Source organism: Arachis hypogaea, unplaced genomic scaffold, assembly GCF_003086295.3.
Source record: "Arachis hypogaea cultivar Tifrunner unplaced genomic scaffold, arahy.Tifrunner.gnm2.J5K5 arahy.Tifrunner.gnm2.scaffold_22, whole genome shotgun sequence".
In the NCBI taxonomy this organism is placed as follows: Eukaryota; Viridiplantae; Streptophyta; class Magnoliopsida; order Fabales; family Fabaceae; genus Arachis; species Arachis hypogaea.
In genome coordinates, this window is record NW_027255450.1 from 124,977 (window position 1) to 144,853 (window position 19,877).

The 19,877-nt window shown below is 46.1% G+C and overlaps 1 protein-coding gene, 2 non-coding genes and 1 pseudogene across 3 annotated transcripts; 3 read left to right on the top strand and 1 right to left on the bottom strand.

Moving 5' to 3' along the window:
• Window positions 1–205: 205 nt before the first annotated feature.
• Window positions 206–10,820, top strand: LOC114926177 (cytochrome c oxidase subunit 2-like). The gene has a single exon (XM_029296747.2). It carries the CDS (start codon window positions 9,280–9,282, stop codon window positions 10,513–10,515), a length of 1,236 nt encoding a protein of 411 aa, XP_029152580.1. The 5' UTR covers window positions 206–9,279; the 3' UTR covers window positions 10,516–10,820.
• A 5,089-nt stretch (window positions 10,821–15,909) lies between these two features.
• LOC140183375 (uncharacterized) lies at window positions 15,910–19,841 on the bottom strand (annotated as a pseudogene).
• Window positions 16,004–16,077, top strand: TRNAF-GAA (transfer RNA phenylalanine (anticodon GAA)). The gene has a single exon. It is a non-coding gene; the product is annotated as a tRNA-Phe (tRNA).
• On the top strand, window positions 16,342–16,416 carry TRNAP-UGG (transfer RNA proline (anticodon UGG)). The gene has a single exon. It is a non-coding gene; the product is annotated as a tRNA-Pro (tRNA).
• Window positions 19,842–19,877: the final 36 nt, after the last annotated feature.

A 19,877-nucleotide genomic window follows, 5' to 3' on the forward strand; every position in this document is an offset into this window, starting at 1 on the left:
TTCTTATTCCATTTCGTTTTGAAAGTAAGATGCTACTAAAACTTTAGTCTGTATACCCTTGCTTGAATTTAGGCTCTCTTAATAGGTAGTAAGTTGCTGTAGCGCATCAACCATGTCATTTTTTCCATATCCTACTATTCCTGTGGAAGTCTTTTTCATCTTGGGACTTTTCGTACGTTTTTCCTCCATTCCAGTAGCATTTTCTTCATCTGCTTATGTGTCTGCCGATGGTGATGCTGTTCTATATCTTGATTCTGTTTTAGACCTATAGGCTAGTATCCATCGATTAGCTCGGCTTGTCCTATGTTTTAGCTTAACTCATCGTATCGGCGGTTGTCTAAGGGCCTCCCTCTTTGCTTTGCCCCAGCGAAAGAGACTGAAAAAGATCCGTATCCGATTCCTCGGGTCTTGCTGCGTCAGCTACCGTAGATAGGAGGCTTTAGCCTATAAAGAAAGAAAGCAGCTTAGTAGTAGGAAGGAAGCAAAGAAAAGTATGCCCTACATGTCAACAGGGTGGAAGTTCAAAGCATCGAAGATGAGTACATGGAAGCACCAATGAAGAAAGTCCAGAGTGCAGATATAACCTTCTCGACAGAAGACATCTTGCTGGACAGGAAGAAGCATACATAAGCGGCCTCTGGTGACATCGGCGAAAGAAAGAAGGCTACCGCGGGTAGAGATCGACCCTGGGGCCTCCATCAACGTGATGCCACTGCGGGCCCTAGCCGATCTTGGAATTCATTCCTACGAGCCGGCTAAGTCAGACCAAGGTGACTATTCCGGGGTACAATGCCGACTCGCAAAGAGCCATCGGCAAGATTCGTCTCTTGTGTGTGCCAAACATGGGATCTGAAGACTGAGGTCACTTCTTACGTGATTGACGGTGACACCTCCTAAACTTCCTGCTTGGATCCACAGCGTGGTACCTTCCACCCTTCATCAATGCTTCAAATACGTTGATGAGAAGGGATAAACTGGGTATTTGCCGACAAGAAGCCCTTTTTTAAAGGAGTCTAGGCATACTGTCTGTACGGATGCGCGTCTTTACAACGACGGCCCAGCCCAGCCCAGACAGTGATGGATGGATGGATGACGAAAGCCCGCCAGCGAAAGCCGAAGCACAGGTTCGTAGACCTCTCCGAATCCCAAAGTCGAAAGCTAAGGGATTTACGGTCAACGCTATCTCAAAGAGCATGACCCCGTTGACGAAATCTCTAAACTGGGGCTGGGGGAATTACTTCAACTCTCGGTAAAGATGCCACTTCCTGCATTACAGCAACCTTCTCAGGCAGAGGACCCTAATGGAGCGACATTCGTCCTCTCAATGGAAGGTTTTTTTCCTCATCTTTCACAGGGTAGCCCGGAAGTCTTCTTCTACGCTGGAAAGAATCGTCACCGATGGTGAGATAAGAAAGAGAAAAGTCCGATTGCAAAGAAGCGAAGGACATGGGCTATGACCTTGAGGAGCCTGTCGGGCTGAAGTGAAGAACGGTCGAGGCAGAAAAGTGCCCCTCGAGCCGCATCTAAGTGAAGAAGAAAGGGAAGCTTGGCTAGCCGGCCAGTACGTCGATCTCATAAAACATAGGCTTGGGCTACCTGCCAACTCCGCTCCCTGCGCCGAAAACTTTGTCTGACGCCGAAAGTTCTGGAGATCTTTCTTTCAGATCTCTTCCAAATGTCTATAAACTCTGTCTCCGTCAAACAAAGAGCAAAGAGACGAGAGTCAGTTCAAGAATAGGATGTAGAGCCTGTGCCCCCTACATAGGACGAGGTCAAGTAAATGGATCTCGGGCCTGTTGACAATCCTCGCCCTGTATTCCTAAGTGCAAGCTTCTCAAATGAAAGAGATTTGACAGTACATGGATCTACTCAGAAAATTCTTTGATGTTTTCGCTTGGAGCTACGCCGAACTGGACTAGACCGAAAGATAAATGAGTTAGCTCAGGCTCAGGGCGTGAAAGAAAATAGATAAGAAAGGCGATTCCTGATCTGAAGAGTTTAGTTGCTATAGTGGAATCTGTTGAATTTGGGAAGGCTCACAGGGTGGTATATCCTTACATATAGAAGTAGTTTTCCGGCTCCGGTCAAATGGATTTAGGAAAGCTTCCACGTGACATCCTCAAGTTAGTCTTCTGCTTGAACTGTCTTATCGAAAGCTAAAGGTAGTTAACCTAGGGGAAGAATCCGACTAAGCTTTGCCTTGAACTTGGCACCTTACCTTCTAATCCTTTGCTTGGGAATTAGATTAAATAAAGAGGACTCACTGATTGGACAGTGGCACTGGAATGATAGCAAGCATCCCTTCTTCTCTTTATTGGTATGAAAGAAGTAGCTAGGACCCATCTCCCTCACAGTGTCCTTTCCTTTCGCGGATTCTCTAAGAGCGGCATCCACATGATCAGAAAGTAGTGACGAAGGGTCAGGTAAAAGTGCTAACATGCAAAGAACGGAAATGCCGACAACATTGGGGATAGGAGCTTCGCCCGGCGAAACCCCATGCTTTGAGAGTTCCTTTCTGCCAGCACTTTCTTTCTCTACCCGGGAGTCACTTCATCAGTACCTGGGGCTACTGTCCCAGGATGCCAAAGGTATGATCCATACATGGAAAGTGTCAACTTTGACTCACAAGCGCCACCCTCACCGGGTAAATCCGGAGAAGGGCAACCGCTTCTGTAGGTAACGACTCAAATTAAGATTTTCATTTATAGAGTCGTGAACCAACGAGTCTTTAAGTAAGTGGGCGTTAAGCGTAACGAGCTTACATTACAGGAGGTAGAAAATCTTTGCCGTTAGTCTTTTAGAAAGAAATATTCAAGCTAGGCTAGTAAGAGAAGGAATACAGGTAAGAAGTCGAGAAGTCAAGTACTTAGAAGATGTCCCTATGGGGTTGTAAGATGAAAGATGTGGTGCGGGAATTAGCTTATATACAGAAATTTCAAATCCAATCTTTCTAAAGAATCGCCATCCCACGGTCTCACCTGCGGCATTACCATATATACGCTTCGGGATACCCGAGACCAGGTTTAGCGAAGCCTAGTGAGTGTAGCCTTCCAGCCTGCACGAAGAGCGAAGTGCTAAGCTTTATAAATAGCTTACTTGATAAAGTCAAGTACTCATTGCATGTGTTATGCTTAACACATGTTGGTCGTTTAGTCGAGACAGGTGTAGAGGTTTTTTAACCAGGAAAGACATCCCAGGGAACAGGCAAGATTAGTGGCCTTTAAGAGGACAAGACTAGCTACTTTCGAACTGTTTCCCATCCGGGTAACAAGTCAGAGTTCAGGCTTCAAAGGCTGGTCCAATCTGCAATGAGAATTGAAGCGACCGGTGCATTTCGATGGAAATCCCACCGCTGCCCGATCTCAAGAGAATCGAAACTCCTTGTTTCGCGTGTAAGGAGAGAAAAAATGAATGGGGTGGAAGGTTGCCAAACAAACAAATAGGATCGAATCCTACCCCGCCTTCAGTCGATGGGCGCCCCGACCGCTGCTTGGGGTGGCGTAGCATAAGTAGTTTCCTGAAAAGGGTTGAGCGGTTCTCGAGGATCTGCCACCTAGAGGACTGAAATGTTTTGAGTAGTAGACGATTTGATAGGATTTTTTGCTCCAAAGGTGGGCATAACGAGGCTCACTAGCGGTTGTTTAGGTGCCGTAGACTGCTTTTCAAAGTCTCCATAACAGGGTTTGATCATAAGGAGGAGAAGGCTGATTCAAGTTAGCTTAGAAGTAATCGGATTGACTGCCCGTGGGTATATCTTAGACTATTGATTGACTTCCTGAAAAGATGAAAACGGTTGTCTCCTTGTTCGATTCTGAATGCCTCTTCCTCAGCGAACATCTCTTGGACTAACTCGCCAAGGGCTGAATTAGAAAAGGAAGGAAAGGCTTCGTGCCCCAGGCTGTCTTTCTTAATGGCAGCGATTGCAATTTCTTATTATAATATAGGCTATTTGCCTTGCTATTCCTCCCTCTCCCGTTGGATGCTCATCTTTCTAGGTTCAGCCTTAGATTCAATCCCGTTGATTGATCTTTCTCCTTAGTTTATTAGCTTAGCCCCGCTAATCCTCCCTTTAGTGATATCATATTCTCTCAGAAAAATCCTTTACATCCTCTTTCCTGAAGCACGTTCTTTTCCTCAGGTAATCAATCCTCCTTTAGGGCGGAATGACTCTCTCTCGTCCTGTTGGTAAGGAGAGCAGGCTGTCTTCCCATTCCCCTATCATCTTAGTCAGCGGAGATGCTTTCGATTCCATCCTAGCTGTCTCAGCCCAGTCTCGGTTCAATCAGTGCGCTATCAGTCCAGTACCATTAGCTCTCCAAGGATAACAATCCATTCTTTCCAGGGAAGGAAAGGAGGCAAAACAGTACATATGCGATGGTTGTTAGACTATTCCCATTCTAACTAGAAGCTAAGAAAAGAACGAGAGACCCACGACTCTAAAAGCAATCAGGATATAAGGTCTAGAATCTTATACCATGTGCTTTCCTGAGTCAATAAGGAAGGGGACCTTTTCATACATCAGGAAGCTAGGGAACGGAACTTCCTTCTAGCCTACCGTCTATCACTACCTTAACTTACTTTTCAGATTCACCCGAGCCGAGGAGAACTCGGATTGAAGACTGTGCAGTGCTTTCCTCTGTTAGTTGTGCTAGGCTGTCTGCGTAATGAACTACTGATCTAGAAATTCGAAGAGGCAGGAGCTTTTATCTTCCTCATGACTTGTTAGCCGACATTGAATAAGTCAGGAAGAGAGGGCAGAAGAAGAGAAACTGGCTTCTCCTGTGTACTTATATAGAAGACTCATATTCTTTATACGACGATTCATTTAAGCAGGCTTTAAAGCTTTAAGAGCTAGGCCTTGAGCCTTTACCTACCTAAAGAAATTCCCTTGTGCCGGATCGATCCTTTCTCTTCCCTCTCCTTCTACTGCTGTGAGTGCTGACTATCTTCCGAATGTTGCTGCCCTTCTGCTGCCGCCTATGGTGCTGGTAGGCCATCATCTGTGTGTGGTTTTGACGCGGATCTAGTCTGGGAACTTATGCCGGCTTAGTCAGTCTGAAGCTGCCCTCAGCTCTTGTTTAGGTGTGATGAGCTACCCGGGCATTCTATCTAATCTCGTAGTGGAAAGGCAACTGTTTGCTTCGAAATAGTCTTGCTTGCGGTTCGTGACCTAAGCGACCACGGGTTTGAATATAGCTGTGAAAGGTATGCCCAGATACGGGAACAGCTGATTCAAGTGCATCTTTTTTTCTCTTCTATAGAGAAAAAAAATGATTGACCTGCCTTATAATATAATGAGTACCTAACTTCCTTTCCTTACTACGATCTGCCCAAAGAACTTCTCTTCCTCTTTAAGGTAAGGCTATTCGGAGATAGAGAGAAAGTCCTCTTCAAGCCCTTGTTCCAGCTTAGAGGGAAAAGCACCGCACTCTAAGGGACGAAGTGAAAAGGAAGAGAAAGAGAAAAAGAGAAGGACTTGTCCTCATGGTCTCCTAAGGGTCTTGCCCTAGGCATAACCAATAGACAAAGAGTTCTAACTATCGAATCAAAGCAAAGAGGAACGGAGCCGCTTTCCCCAGTTGACGAGAGAAAGAAAGGAAATGAGCCCACCTATCTGAAGCTGAAGGAATGAAAGCATTAGAGTGAAGATCCCCTGCTTAACCTGAAACCTCTCAAGCCAGGGAAAGATTGACCATCGGGTTCATTTCCGAGTCAGGACAGAAAGAGGCCAAGAGTTACTACTCGATAGAAAAAGACCAATTGAATAAGGGAAGTGACTAGCCTTCTTTCTTAGGTCAAGGAAGGAAAGCAAAGTATAACTAGCGTAGCGGGACATGACAGCGGTTGGGGCGAGGGAAAGGCTATCAGACATCAATCCAATGAACAGACAAAGCGGCTTGGCCGAAGGGTCAGGAAGAGAGAACGACTAGACTTTCTGAGTTAGAATATTAGGAACCTTACACCCACCCATATGAAAGAAAGCAGCCAAAAAGCAAGCCCACGGAGCGGTAGAAAGAACAGCCAGTGTCCGAGAGATGACTTCTGTTGAACTCTTCCTTTACATGAAGGGAATGAATGCCTTAATGGAATTGAATCCGGGATCCAAGTATATTAGGTTAAGGCAAGCATGAGTTCAACCCTTTTCTCATCGGGCCAGGATCGATAGCCGTTCGACCTGGGGGAAGTGCGGTCAGATTCAGAATCCCCAATGTCTTGGTCTTTACCTTCGCTTCGAGGGACAAGCACCGCATCTAATTGAATTGATTCACCGGATCTTCCATCTACGAAAATGGAAGAGATGGATTTGAAGGTCGGCTTCATGAAAGCAATAAAGTTTAGCGAAAATAGAGATGGAAGGAGATGGATTTTGCCCAGCCGTTGTAAGATCAATTCCCATTCATTCTTCTTTAATGGAATAGGGAACGGGCAGAGCTGCGGCTATCAGGAATGGGCGATAGCCTATGACTAAAAGTGCCGACTATCTATGAATGACCAGGATCGGAATGCCAATCGACGAGATGAGCCTACGAAAGATTTCAAGTGAAGACTGGCCTCCTCACTTACGCAACGAAATTGAGTTGATGGAGTAGCCAGTGCCCTTGAGTTATTCTATTCGGTATCGCCTTCTCTCATCGTTCAAGGCGCCGCAAGGCACTCGACTAGAAAGAGTGGATGTTAGGCACGCAGGGAAGACTCTGACTATGTGCTGGCCCTATCGAACCAGTCACTTCATACCTTAGACGGTTTAGGCTTTAGATTCGAGAGTTGGGATTGAGCTTTCCCCCATAGGGAAAATAGACTGATTGAGTGAAGAGCCGCATCTATCCCACTCTGTGTCCCTTTACTTTCTCTGTGGTTCGCTTTCCCTTCCTTTCTGTGGTAGCTAGGAGCTCTACTAGGTTTGACCTTGGGATATTGACTTATTCAATTAAAGAAAGAATGACGTAGGTAGACTAACTAGAAGTAGTAGGAGTTCTGGGCTATCTTACTAGAAGTCTCCCTTAGGGTCATTTCTCTAGTGCCAGTACCCTTTCCATTAGAGTTAGGCCTAGGCCTGATCCTTTACCTGCGAGCCTACTTCGCCCAGCCAGTACCAGTCAGAAATGCCAAGTTTAAGAAGAAAAGCCTGAACAGGTAAACTCCTTTACAACCTATATAGATTGACTTCTGAGAGTGGAGATACTAATAGCAGGAAGAAAGAGGCCACCGGAGGCACGCATAACCGAATTCGAAGAGTCATTACGATGTCTACTATGTCTTTCATGCTTTCTAATTATAGGGAGTCTCATACCAGGAATAAGAAGAAGATGAGACTGCTAGTATGTAACGAAATGGAAAGACTTTTCCTATACTTAAAAGATAGGGCTATAACTACCCGATAGGGGAGGAAGCGCTATTAGAAATAGATAAATCATATCTGGCCCATCTTCCTTTTCTACTATTCAAGTCCTTCTTTTCTTTTGGAGAGGGATGACCCACGGGTCAAGCCCTTTGATTTGAGATCCCCAATTACGGGTAAACCCAATCATTTCTATTATATTTTCGTAGATCCCAGGGAAAAAGTCCTTTTTCACATCTCTTGTTGGAATTCTCAATCTCATTTTAAAAGAGGGTCCTTCACCCAAGTTCTTTCGCATGTAGAAAGGAGAAGAGTGAAAGAGATTACCTAGCTCACATTTCTGACTGGGGGAAAGCTGAAAAGCTCTTGCTTTGCGATCATGCTTCCTCCTTTTAAAGCCGCAAGACTCTTGGAAAGTCTCATTTGCAGTAAAGGATCCATTTCTGATGGAGCTATATGCTCAATATATGGTAATTCCCGTTGTAACTGAGTCCGGAGAGAATGTATTGCCAAAGAGTAGCTGTGATCGCCCCTATTTTATTCAATTTCTCTACTTGGATGACCTAGATCGGGCTTTTCAATGCCATTGCCAAAAGGAGCTAGATACGGCTAATAAGTCCTTCTTCCCGTCCTTTCACCAAGAAGTGCACTATTCAAAAATCACAGAGCTAATGACAGAACTGGATCTCTTATATAGAAGTAGAGACGGGCGGTCCTGCCATAGATTGCGCAGGAGGTAAAGCTATCCTCTCACTTTTAAAGAGAGGGGATATAAAAGTCTTGCATTCAAAGTGGCTTCCGCTTTATATGTGGCTAAACAGGAAATGCCGATCTAAATGCCCGGACGTAGCCTCTTTTTGAAAGCTCAGAGATAGGCTAAAGCCCCTCTTTCACAGTCGTTTCACCCCGGAGAAACCGAAACATAGCCCTTCTCATTTACATGAAAAGCTGTTTCACCCAATTCGTACACGGCAACTATTGCTTTCCTCGAAGTAAATTCACCGACGCAAGCAACCTCATCAACGGGATCGCCCGACAACGAACTCTTTGTTCGGTCAGCGAGTGAGAGGAGGAGGGGGCCCCTTACGAGGGGAAGAAGGGACATGGTTATTATTATTACCCGCCGCACCAATAATACGGGAGAAGGGAAATCAAGCAAGACCTGTGAATCCTAAGAAAAGAGTTCTGAGGAATGTGAGATGCGTAGGGATGAGATAAGCGTTGGCTAAGAATATATAAGGGAAGCGGCAACTGCCCACAGAATCCTGGAAAATGGGCTTTTGACCTGGCTAGCGCTATTGCTTTGCAAGGTAAGGAAATGTTCAACTCGTCTGCTTGAAATCGATAGAGTTGAGAAGCGTCTGCTAATCATGGTACGAGTTCTCTCTTTAGGTCAGTCTGATGTTCAAGTATCAATGAAAGTCTTATTTCAGCGAATGCAGTAAGGCTAACAGCTGGCTCTGGCTGATTCGATGCCATCTATGAATCCTTCCCTCCCTCCATCTGCAGCCTTTATTGCCTTTATTCTGTGTCTTTTCTCATGAAAAATGCAACTTTGAAATTGCGTAGGTGATGGCAGAAAATCCATCAAGAAATTACATAGATAGAGCAGTGCAGGGCTGCTCTTGACAGTTTTCATTTTCGATTGAGAAAGCGGCAGGCCCAAAGAGCACTACAGTAGCGCCTTGCGAGGTCGTAGAGCCGGTAACCCTCGTTCGCCTAAGATCGAAAATGCTCTGTCTTTGAGGAAAAAGAGATATAGATAGTGTTCCAGGATTTCATTGTTTTGAGTCTTTACTTAACTCGACCGCCTTTCTACTCCCATGCTTTTCTTTGGTCAACAACCAAGCACATTTCACAAGAGTTCTTCACTACTCCTACAGGCTTGACGGAGTTCAGAGTTCAGTCTGTCTGGAGGGAATTATTTTAGATCAATCACTATGTTTAACAACGTTCGACGCATCTCTTTATTTGATGAGAAGAGTCTTAACTCAACTTCGAGTGATACAGCTTCTATGTGGAATGATTTTCCATCGGTCCCTTCTGACCTGCCACCCTTACCAGCCGACTCGGTTCCATCTGTCCCCTCATTACCTTCCATAGCAAGTGATGTTGAGGTGGAGCAGCCGGCTCCTTCTAATTATAATTACGAGACTCATGGTATTGATGAGGATCATCCGGGTCCGGACAGTGAACGTATAGTAGAGCTTCAATCTGATATACACGATAAATTGGGAGAGTTGATGACTAACAAGAGTGACCAAGACGTTCTGAGTGCGGCCGAAGCTTTACATGGCGAAAGCAACAATATCCCTTTTCTGGAGCACCTGTTAGATGATTTGAACAAAAACGGAATAGAAGGTGAAGCCTATAAGGATGCCCTGGATCTATCGAATAGGTTGGGTATATTACCCGATAAAGCAGCTTTGTGTGATGCAGCGGAGCCATGGCAATTAGGATTTCAAGACGCAGCAAGTCCTATGATGCAAGGAATAATCGATTTACATCACGATATCTTTTTCTTCCTCATTCTGATTTTGGTTTTCGTATCACGGATCTTGGTTCGCGCTTTATGGCATTTCCACTATCAAAAAAACCCAATCCCGCAAAGGATTGTTCATGGAACTACTATCGAGATTCTTCGGACCATATTTCCTAGTATCATCCCGATGTTCATTGCTATACCATCATTTGCTCTGTTATACTCAATGGACGAGGTAGTAGTAGATCCAGCCATTACTATCAAAGCTATTGGACATCAATGGTATCGGACTTATGAGTATTCAGACTATAACAGTTCCGATGAACAGTCACTCACTTTTGACAGTTATACGATTCCAGAAGATGATCTAGAATTGGGTCAATCACGTTTATTAGAAGTGGACAATAGAGTGGTTGTACCAGCCAAAACTCATCTACGTATTATTGTAACACCTGCTGATGTACCTCATAGTTGGGCTGTACCTTCCTTAGGTGTCAAATGTGATGCTGTACCTGGTCGTTTAAATCAGATCTCTATTTCGGTACAACGAGAAGGGGTTTACTATGGTCAGTGCAGTGAGATTTGTGGAACTAATCATGCCTTTACGCCTATCGTCGTAGAAGCTGTTCCTAGTAAAGATTATGGTTCTCGGGTATCCAATCAATTAATCCCACAAACAACAGGGGAAGCTTAAGCGAAAATGAAAGAGTAGGGTGAGGGATAAGGGGGGAAGCCACTAAATGGAAGGCTTCGCTCGCTCTAAGGCTCGTTTAGTAGACAGCGAGTGGAGTGCATAAGCCCCTTTAGAGTTAGAGATAGGGGCGAGTACTACACGAGCTCGTAAGTCAAGTACGGAACGAGCGGAGGAGAGCGACCTCATCTTGCTTGCTTCTGGCGAAGCTTCTAGAAGGCCACCACTTCATAGGAGCGATAGCGAAGCCGTATAAAGGCAAACAGCTCGTATAGCTCGCAATAGCGAGCCTACTTTTAGCTTTTTTTTTACTTTACCGCGGGACCTTAACAAGGAAAGTCAAGAATATCATCAGTAAGAGGGGTTGCTATTGAATCCGCTTCTCGAGTATGCAAGGCCTTTTTTTCGTCTTTTTCGGCCTGTTGGTACTTGTCGAATTGAAACTCGATACGATAATAAGAAGATTCGCCAACATTACCCATTTTTTTAGTGGATTCGGGCCGGGGTAAGTACGTGATTTCAAATTGCATCTTATAAGCATATGATCCTCCTTTTACTGTTAAAGTACCATCTCCGCCTTTGCTATCTATGCTTCCTGGTCGCTAGACTCATTCTTCTACTTGACTTCCAGCTACTCTGCTCTGAGCTTAAGAAAGGTTCAAAAGTAGCTTTGGTTGCCGCTAAAATCGGATGTGATTTTTGTAGTGGTGAATTCCAGAACAGGTAAATTCCCCCTCTCCTTTCGGGAACTCTCTTCTCTAGGGATTCCAATTCTATTTCTATTGACTCTTCCATGGGTGTTTTGTATTGCTACAACAAAAAAAGTTTTGGTAACTTACTTACAGATTGTATCTTAAATAAAAGAAACATCAACATCCTTTAAGCTAAGACTAAGGGATGGGGGGAACACTACCGATCCCGAGACAGACGACGAAGCTACATCGATTACAAAAAAATCTGAGTCAGTGGTGGCAGACCCTTTCCCGGCCCCTACAATCAAGCAACCTCACCAATGTGAATGAAAGAAAGGGAACCCCATACATCTCGACAAGTTCGTGCCTCTTTAGGATTTTAAGTGCGAACTAAAACCTCTTTTGAATTCTTATTCCGACTCCGAAGTCCGGATATTTGGTTGCTTTCTACTCGACCCATGTGGTTCGGCTTGTTGCGCCACCTCACTTAACCAAACATATCCGATAAGAAGTTCTACCAGATCTACAGCACTTGCTGCTTCATGCCCGGTTGCATCTGACTCTGCTGGTTCACCTTCTAAACAGGTATCCGCACCTGATACACATCCTTCTCCTGTAGCTTCTTCTTTTTCCTATATTGTGGTGGCTTATTCAGCGAGCTGGAGCTCCTACAGTTCCCGCCCCAGCTTCAACTCTAGCTCCCTTCGGCCTCGAAGATCATCAGGTTCCATCAAAAGTTTCTATCTCACTCTGTTAATAGGTTTTTTACTTCTGCATGTTGGGAATCAAAATAGAATAAGATTTTCTACTTTATAAGTGATCAACTAGGTTTTGAATCCCTCGCTTACACTCTTTTGGGCTAGGTTCAGTTGGAGGTCGTACATTTCACCAGAGAAAAAGGGGGGGGGATTTTCATACTGAAATCGATTCACCCGAAAAGGAAGCAAGGCTTCCATTCCGCGAGGAGCGAATAGATTATTATTGCGGTTTAAAGCACACTCTAATATCATAAGGACCGAACTCATCGGATCAGAAAGAGATGGCCAGTCCCTTCCTAATGCGAAAGAGCTTTATTCCGGTACTTCACACCCAAAGCAAAGCTGCACGGAATAGGGGCCTTACTTGTCCCGGTCCGGGAAGAGGTTAAGGTATTGTGGTTCCTCCCACATATCTTTCAACAAGGCATCCTAAGAACAAACCCTTACAAACCTCTTAGAGATGAGAGGCCTGTTGGAATTCATCATGCCCATTTGATATTTCATTTAGTCATCCCACCTAAAAGCACTCTTTCCAGATCAGTATGACAAGGGCAGCACCCATTGGAAAACCTTGATCCAGAACCAAAATTGGGTTATCCTAATAACCACCTCCCCTCCTTCTCGCGGGGGATGTGCCACATCTTGGATGTAGGAGTGACGACCCGTGGTCCAATCTAGTAAAGAGATTGGGTGCCAGTGGTCTGTCTGAGGACGGGTTCAACAAGCTCTTTCTTTTCTTTGAAAAGATGGTTCCATGGATCGGGTTTTCATTTCAGAAGCTGCTAGAATGCATGTTAAGTCAGTCAAGGGGGTCTTAGATCATGACGATTCTTAGAAAAGGGAAAAAATATGATTTTTTCAGGACATATCTTAAAGTCCTAAAGGATTGAAAAGAAGAGTGAGCGACGAGTGGTTCAATCCGGAATGAAAGTGAGAGACCACTAGCGGAAAGAGTTTTCTAAAACACTAGGGTTTCTTGCATAAGATTTAGCGAGAAGTCCGACTAATCAAAGGAGTCTGAGCGTCGGTTCGCAGCCCTAACCGTGCGATTTCAGGGCATCTTTTCAAGTATTCATCTAAACTAAATGCTGGTGTCGGGTATCATCTCGATCCATTGGCAGCAGAAAAGAGTGATAGCTAGCTTAATTCTATAGGTTCAAAACTAGAGAAGTCTTCCTTCCAAGTAAGGATTGAAGATCATATGCTTACACAATCTCCCAAAAAAGAGGGTCTTTCCTGGCGACCTTACCCACACTTGGTAATTGAGGAGTCAAATCATTCTTTTTCTCTGATGCCTTAATCCTTTTAGTGTATCGGCATTTCGGTTGTAGCAGTTGTAGCTCTTCCTCTTCTCTTGTAGCTTGAGTGCTTGTTGTTGTTGTTTAACGTCTTTCGATTCAAAAGCAATCCTGCCAGCTAGTGTACCTCCTGACTGTCCGCTGCATTCGAAATGAAAAAGAATAGAAGTTCCTCGTCCCCCGAAATTGGATAGGGGATTGGCCTTTCCTTATTACTTATTATAAAGTAGTTAGGAGGCCAAGTACGTTATCGGGGCATCTAAGACAATCAAAACAACCGCCCTAATGGCTTTTTTCACCCATGGGCAGCTAGTTGAGGCCAATCAACCCGAAAGGGAGGTCGAGAAGGAGGGTCGAGCACAAACCGTAGGCCAACAGTGGATGGACGACAACCAACCAGAACGGATGATCGATGAAGATTGTTTAGAACCTTCGGGGAGTTCTCCGCACAAAGGAAATATATGAAACACTACCTAAGCAAACCAAACCGCTACGCTCCTGCACCTATCGGTACAGTGGCTTGACGCTCCTGGAATCATCAAAGCGGGAAGGTACGTAGCTACCCACCCTGGTTGGGAGAGTAGCGGATCGAGGAAGACACCAATCCCCTTCTTCCTTCCTTACAATATTACGGCATGGAACTCTCTATCCTCTCCCTAGAGTCGAGAGACAACTTTCCTCTCGCTTCTACGACTCCACTCTTACCCTTAGCTTTCGGTCGAGCTAGGCATCACTTCCTATCACTCTTAGTTGAAGGAGAGCGTAGGAAGCAAAAGACCTGTTTTGAGTTCTGAGTTGAATAAGGCAGGGATAGGTGAATTTTGAGATCAGAATAGGTCTTCGATCCGTTCATTCTGTCTTCAGGGCATACTTAAGTATAAAGAAAGAAGAAAGGAGGGAAGCTCATTCCGGCGGGTACTCCAAGTCCCTTAACTTATTCGTGGAACAGAGGAAGATAGTTATAGGTATTCGGACAGATAACGAAGAGTTAGGCGGGACCACTAGAGATGCTCCTATACTAAAGGCTATCGGAAAAGCAAGAAAGATAGGGGTGTCAAAACACTTCTTAAAAAGAGAGGGACAAGCTAGCCGTAGGCTATTAACCAGGAAGTGGCCGAAGCTTCCATTACAGAAGTTGATGGGCGGGGCCTTTTCATTTTCACCTAAAGGGGGTTCAGGCATTATGAGTGCAGCTCCACTAGTCTAGCTGGTAAAGTCTTTTGGCCTAGGACCTGGGTTCTCATCCCGCCTTTTCGCGGGAATGGGATCTTATGCCAGGATCTGTGATTGAACGCAAAGATTCTAATAGAAGACGTGAGAAAAAAAATGTAATATATGGAATCTTTTTTGATAGACTGGACTCTTCTGTAGGTTAGGAGGTTCTTTTTCTTTCGTTTAGCCGGCCTCCCTTAGGAGTGGGAAATCGATGAAATGAGCAAGTTGCTCCATCGAGAACGCGTTTTCGACTTAACTTACTTAACCAGAATACCTGGAATGACCCATAGGAGAAGGCTACGGGGGCATCGTTCACGTACTGATTCATAGCGCTTCCCCTTTCTAGTCAATAAAGAGTGTATGTGATGTTGGATCTTGTATCCGGGCCTGCAGACAGGCAGGAGATCCTATCCTCACTCCTCATATAGCTATATGAGTGACTACGTACATGGATGTACTCTTTCTGCTAGTTAAAGTTTATGCCTTTTTCCGACCTCCGTTCTGGTACCTCATAGCTATGCGCAGAGTGACTTCGTACCTTCTCTTCTAGTTTAAGCCTTTTGGTATGTTAGTCATGCGTGAAGCTGAGACTTGCTCCTTAGCACAAGTACTAAGCAAGCCCCTAAAGGCCTTCGCGTTAGTAAGCTAGCTTTGTAAGCTAAGCAAGCCAGGGTCTCCGGGCACTATGGTAGGACGTGGATCGATCATGACGAAAATGGACTTCTCCTTAATGGTTTAGAAGAGTCCCCTTCTTCTGTGAGCCAGTTCCCCGGGCTTTCTCCCTTCTCGACCAGACGAAGGAGATATGAATTCCATTCAGGCGGGTAAGGGCTTTACTCTGTGTTCTCTCCAGGTCGCCTTTGCATTGGCGAAGACTGGAAAAGTTCATCATTCAGTGGTGGGGTCGGTCTTCATAGAAAAGAGGGCGTCGCCCAACGAGTGGCAGATTTTGATGGAGTCTCGCTCATAGATAGAGGAAGAGTACGCGCGCTAGCGCGCTACGGCTTACGCAGTTGATCGGATCAGATAGCCCTTTGGGCAACCAACCGCACATCAAATTCCGATCAATTGGAGGTCTGGCTGAGTGGCTTAAGGCATTGGTTTGCTAAATCTACATACAAGAAGATTGTATCATGGGTTCGAATCCCATTTCCTCCGGCACGGAAGTGGAACGGGCGGGCGAAATTACGTGAGAGAAAGAACCTAACCTCTTGGTGTTGGTGGAGTCCCCCGGAGGACAGAATAGCACTACTTAGTTACTAGGAGCGGGGAGCCCGTTGCGCGTTGTGGCCTATCTTCTTTTTAGAAGCAAGCTCCCCCGTTTCTTGAAGGCCTGGGCGGCTCTCGGTTCTTGAGCATGTTGGGAGAGGGGATTAGGCGGCAGTTGAAAGAGCTGCTCGAAAGCTTGCAATACTAAACAAGCGAAAAAAGCCCTTTCTTGTTATTAGTAAAGGGCTTTTCCCTAACTAGTAAAGTGGTAAGTAAGGTAGGGCGCTATTCGATGAAGAAAACAGACTTTAGGAAAGTGGTTCAGGTAGCTCAGCTGGTTAGAGCAAAGGACTGAAAATCCTTGTGTCAGTGGTTCGAATCCACTTCTAAGCGGGCTTTGGGTCCAAAGGACAGGTAGCCGGGAGCGAGCCGGATTTTCAAAAATGAAAGTGAATGAAAGAGGAAGCCAAAATGTGAGCGCTCCTGCACTATACGGCTTTTTGGCGGTAGGGTTGGGGTGGCTTGCTGGAGGCAGATTTTCTAAAAAAAGCGGTTGATTACTCGGATTGGTTCTCGCGTCCCTGTGCCCAAAAGGATGGGCGAGTTCGGTTCGAGTCTTCATCGATCGGGTGGATCTATATGCGGAGGGGGGTGAGACGAGGTGTAGCGCAGTCTGGTCAGCGCATCTGTTTTGGGTACAGAGGGCCATAGGTTCGAATCCTGTCACCTTGATGTGAGGTAGTAAACACCTAAAGAGCACCCATCCACCCGTAAACTTTCGCTCTTTTAGAAAGAAAAAAAATGGACCGCCCTTGATCTGATCTGGGCGGGATCTAAAGCAGCATTTCTTCCGAATGTTTCGGGGGCAGGCCTTAGGTTCAATTCTTTCTTGCCTATAGTCATGACTATAGGCTTCAGAAGAGAAGAAAAAACTTTTTCTAAAGAAAGAAGTAGTATCTAATTCACGTAAGAAAAGAGAATCAGTCTGCATGCTTAACAGCCTTCCCTGTCTGAATCCCTTTGTAAATGTAAAAAAAAGGGGGCTCCCTCATGGTCTTGGGGGCTATGAGCAAGAACCACATTCCTTAAAGAAAGTATACCCGAAAGCACTTTCTCTAGAATGGGTCAATCAATCAGTAAGTTGCTGACATTGAAGAGATTCAAGTCGATGCTTCAACTAAGACTCCTACATGAACTTTCTGTCTGGAGGGAATCAATGTTTCTCAGTGAATGATGATGCAAGGTATATCTGATTGGAGTGTTCTTTTTATCTTAGGATTTTTGGTCTATTTTATACGAACAAGCAATGGTATGATTAAATACTTGCTTGATCGTGAAGATGTAAAATCTTTGAAAATTGGGGTGTGGGGAGTACCCATGACTAAGGAAAGACGTGTTTCAATGTTTCATTTTTTTTTCCCCCTTTTTTTACTCTATTTTTCATTTCTATTGATTGGTATGGATTTCAATCTCTTTCTTGTCAAACTCCAATCCATCCTTCTCACCAAATCTCTCCACTTTCTTTTTAGTAGGCTCGGGTGGTGTGGTGGAGGGCTGGTTATAGCTGTAGTTTTGACTATTTTGGATCCCGAGCTGGCTAAGATGATGGCTCCAGGGGGAGAGGAGGGTGGAAGCGGTGCCAGCTCTTCGAAGCAACCGTCTTTTGACCTGAACGTGCCACCTGGCGGAAGGGACGAGTTGTCTTCCGTTATGTATGAGCTATCAGAAGTTGAGAGAAGGATTCAACAGGCGGAGACCGGGATTCAACAAAGCTTGCTTGAGATTGAAGGCTTGAATGAATCAAGGGTCCAAGTTCTTCAAGCCAGTCAAGAAGCGAGGGAAGGGCCGAGAGATCAACCCGCGCCTTAGCACAAGCACTAAGTAAGCCCCCCCTCACATAGAAGAAGGGGATGGGTGGAGGAGATAAAGGAGAGCCCTAATCCCCTAAAATCCCTCATTAGGGATGTAAGATGAGTCCGCCGCTTTCTTTCATAACAGAGCCGGGAATAACGGCTGGCATAGAAGTATCTCGCACGCAAGGAGATGCATTTCTGGTACAGGACAAGCTCTTAGGGAATAATCTCTTTCTTATTTCTTCCTTTTTTCCCATGACGACTAGGAACGGGCAATTCCAAAATTTCACTTCGAATTTCGGACCTCAACATCCAGCTGCTCATGGTGTTTCACGATCAGTATTGGAAATGAACGGAGAAGTGGTGGAACGTGCGGAACCGCATATTGGATTACTCCAGTGCGGCACGAAGCCGCTGACGCCGAGTCGGCTCCTATGCCGCTAGCTATGCCCTGCTTGGTCCCCCGGCACGGTGAAGGTCCCGTAGCGCGTCATGAGCACCGGGCTAAGGGGCGGTTGAGCAACTCAAGCGAACCGCCCTACCTTACTACAACATAAGGACAGAAGGGAGAGGGTTGTGAAGGTGGCCTCGTTATCCACACCTCCGGTCAGATGAATGGAGGCCCTTAGACAAATGGCCGACCCGGGTTTTCATGAGCGTTGGCGGGTCCTGGAGTGCCTGTCAAGGGCGCTAGCGCATACCCCGGGGTGATCATCACCACCTGCACCTCACATCTCGGCACAGCGGAACGTGTAACCCGCCTGCTGTCTCATTCAACTACATTTGTTCCTGTAATCCATAGCCTAACAGAACGCAGCAGCGAGGGAAAACCCGCCCATACAGCCAGCGGGGAGGATGGCACTACTGGCAAAGACCGTCCGGCGAAAACGCCGCAGGCGCGAAGCGTGGTAGGCCTGTGCCGGGGGAGCATAGCATAGGTAGGAAAGGGAGCCCGGACGGTGGAAGAGCCTGGGGGGCCGGGTCATTTGACGGAAATGGAAGGATTTTCCCCTATTAGATTAGAGAAGGCCCTCCGAAGGGAAGTGCATTAATTCTTGGAAAAAGAGGGAGCGAGCCTATAAAAAAAAAAAATGAAAGTGAATTCAATGAATAGATAGAGTCAACGGTACGACAGACAGCGCTGCCTACACGCGAATTAGCTTCCGAGGTCGAGCAGTCTCAATTTCACTACAGGATTTGCGAATGAATGCTGGGCCGGGCCACCTCGAATGGCGTGAGCCGCATGCGGGGAGACCCGCACGTACGGTTTTTAGGGGGATCTGGTCGAAAGACCGGCCGGCGCCCACCCGACTAGAGGGACTGAGAAATTAATAGAGTACAAAACTTATCTTCAAGCTTTACCTTATTCTGATCGTTTAGAGGGCGATCGCGGACTCACTGAATGAAGTCCTCCGTTTCTTTCGGAGGTGCTGACCCGCAGCGAGGCAGAGATGACTTAGTTACATAAGGAATATGGCGACGACAACAGCATGTCGTAGAAGGAGATAACAGGCGGAGCCAACGATCCGCTAAGACTAACGTATCTACAACTCCATCCCCGAGTGGCAGTCAAACGGAGGCGTGAATGCAAGATGCCAGCGGAATGATCGGCCGGACAGAGGCTAGGGCTGCTTCCTTCCCACCGCGTCCTTCCTAGCCTAGTGTGTCGGAGATATAAAGCGAGTGCACCGGAAAAGAACGGGAACTGGGTCGATCTATTCTATGGCGAAGCATCCGAAGCATAACTGCACACTCACACGATCTTTGCCGAGAGATAGGAGCATTCGGTGGAACCGGTGAACTACACTTGCTTCTGGATAGATGTGTGGGACAGAGGGCTCGTGGTACCAGCTGCCCAACCAGCCTCCTCTGCTTTGAGAACCGTGTGAACGGAGAGTGGGCAGAAGGGAAGGAGGTCCTCATACGGAGTCGCACACGCACACTTACTTGAGCAGTGCGGAAGACTGGGGAATGGGTTGAGTAAACTCCCCTGGGGCCGGAAAAATAACAGACGAAGCTTTACTTAGATAGGGCTTTGATTGGTCTTTTTTTTCTTAGTGATTGAAAAGGGGGGCGCCTGGTTATGTTACAAAAAGGGAAGGCAGAGGTAGTCCTTCGAATGGCAAAACGAAGGGCTAAATAGCGCCAGTGATTCTCTGAGCCGGTCTGGATTTTCTACGCCTCGGGAAACAGGTCGAGATAGATGACAGCACCCTTTTCCTCTCTTCCTTACCGGGAGGGCAATCTTATGGCCTTCACCTCCCGCCCGGCCCGGAAATAGAACCCAGCCCCCTTCTGATCCATTCATTTCTGCAAGCAGGGAGGGGGGATCCAGAGCTA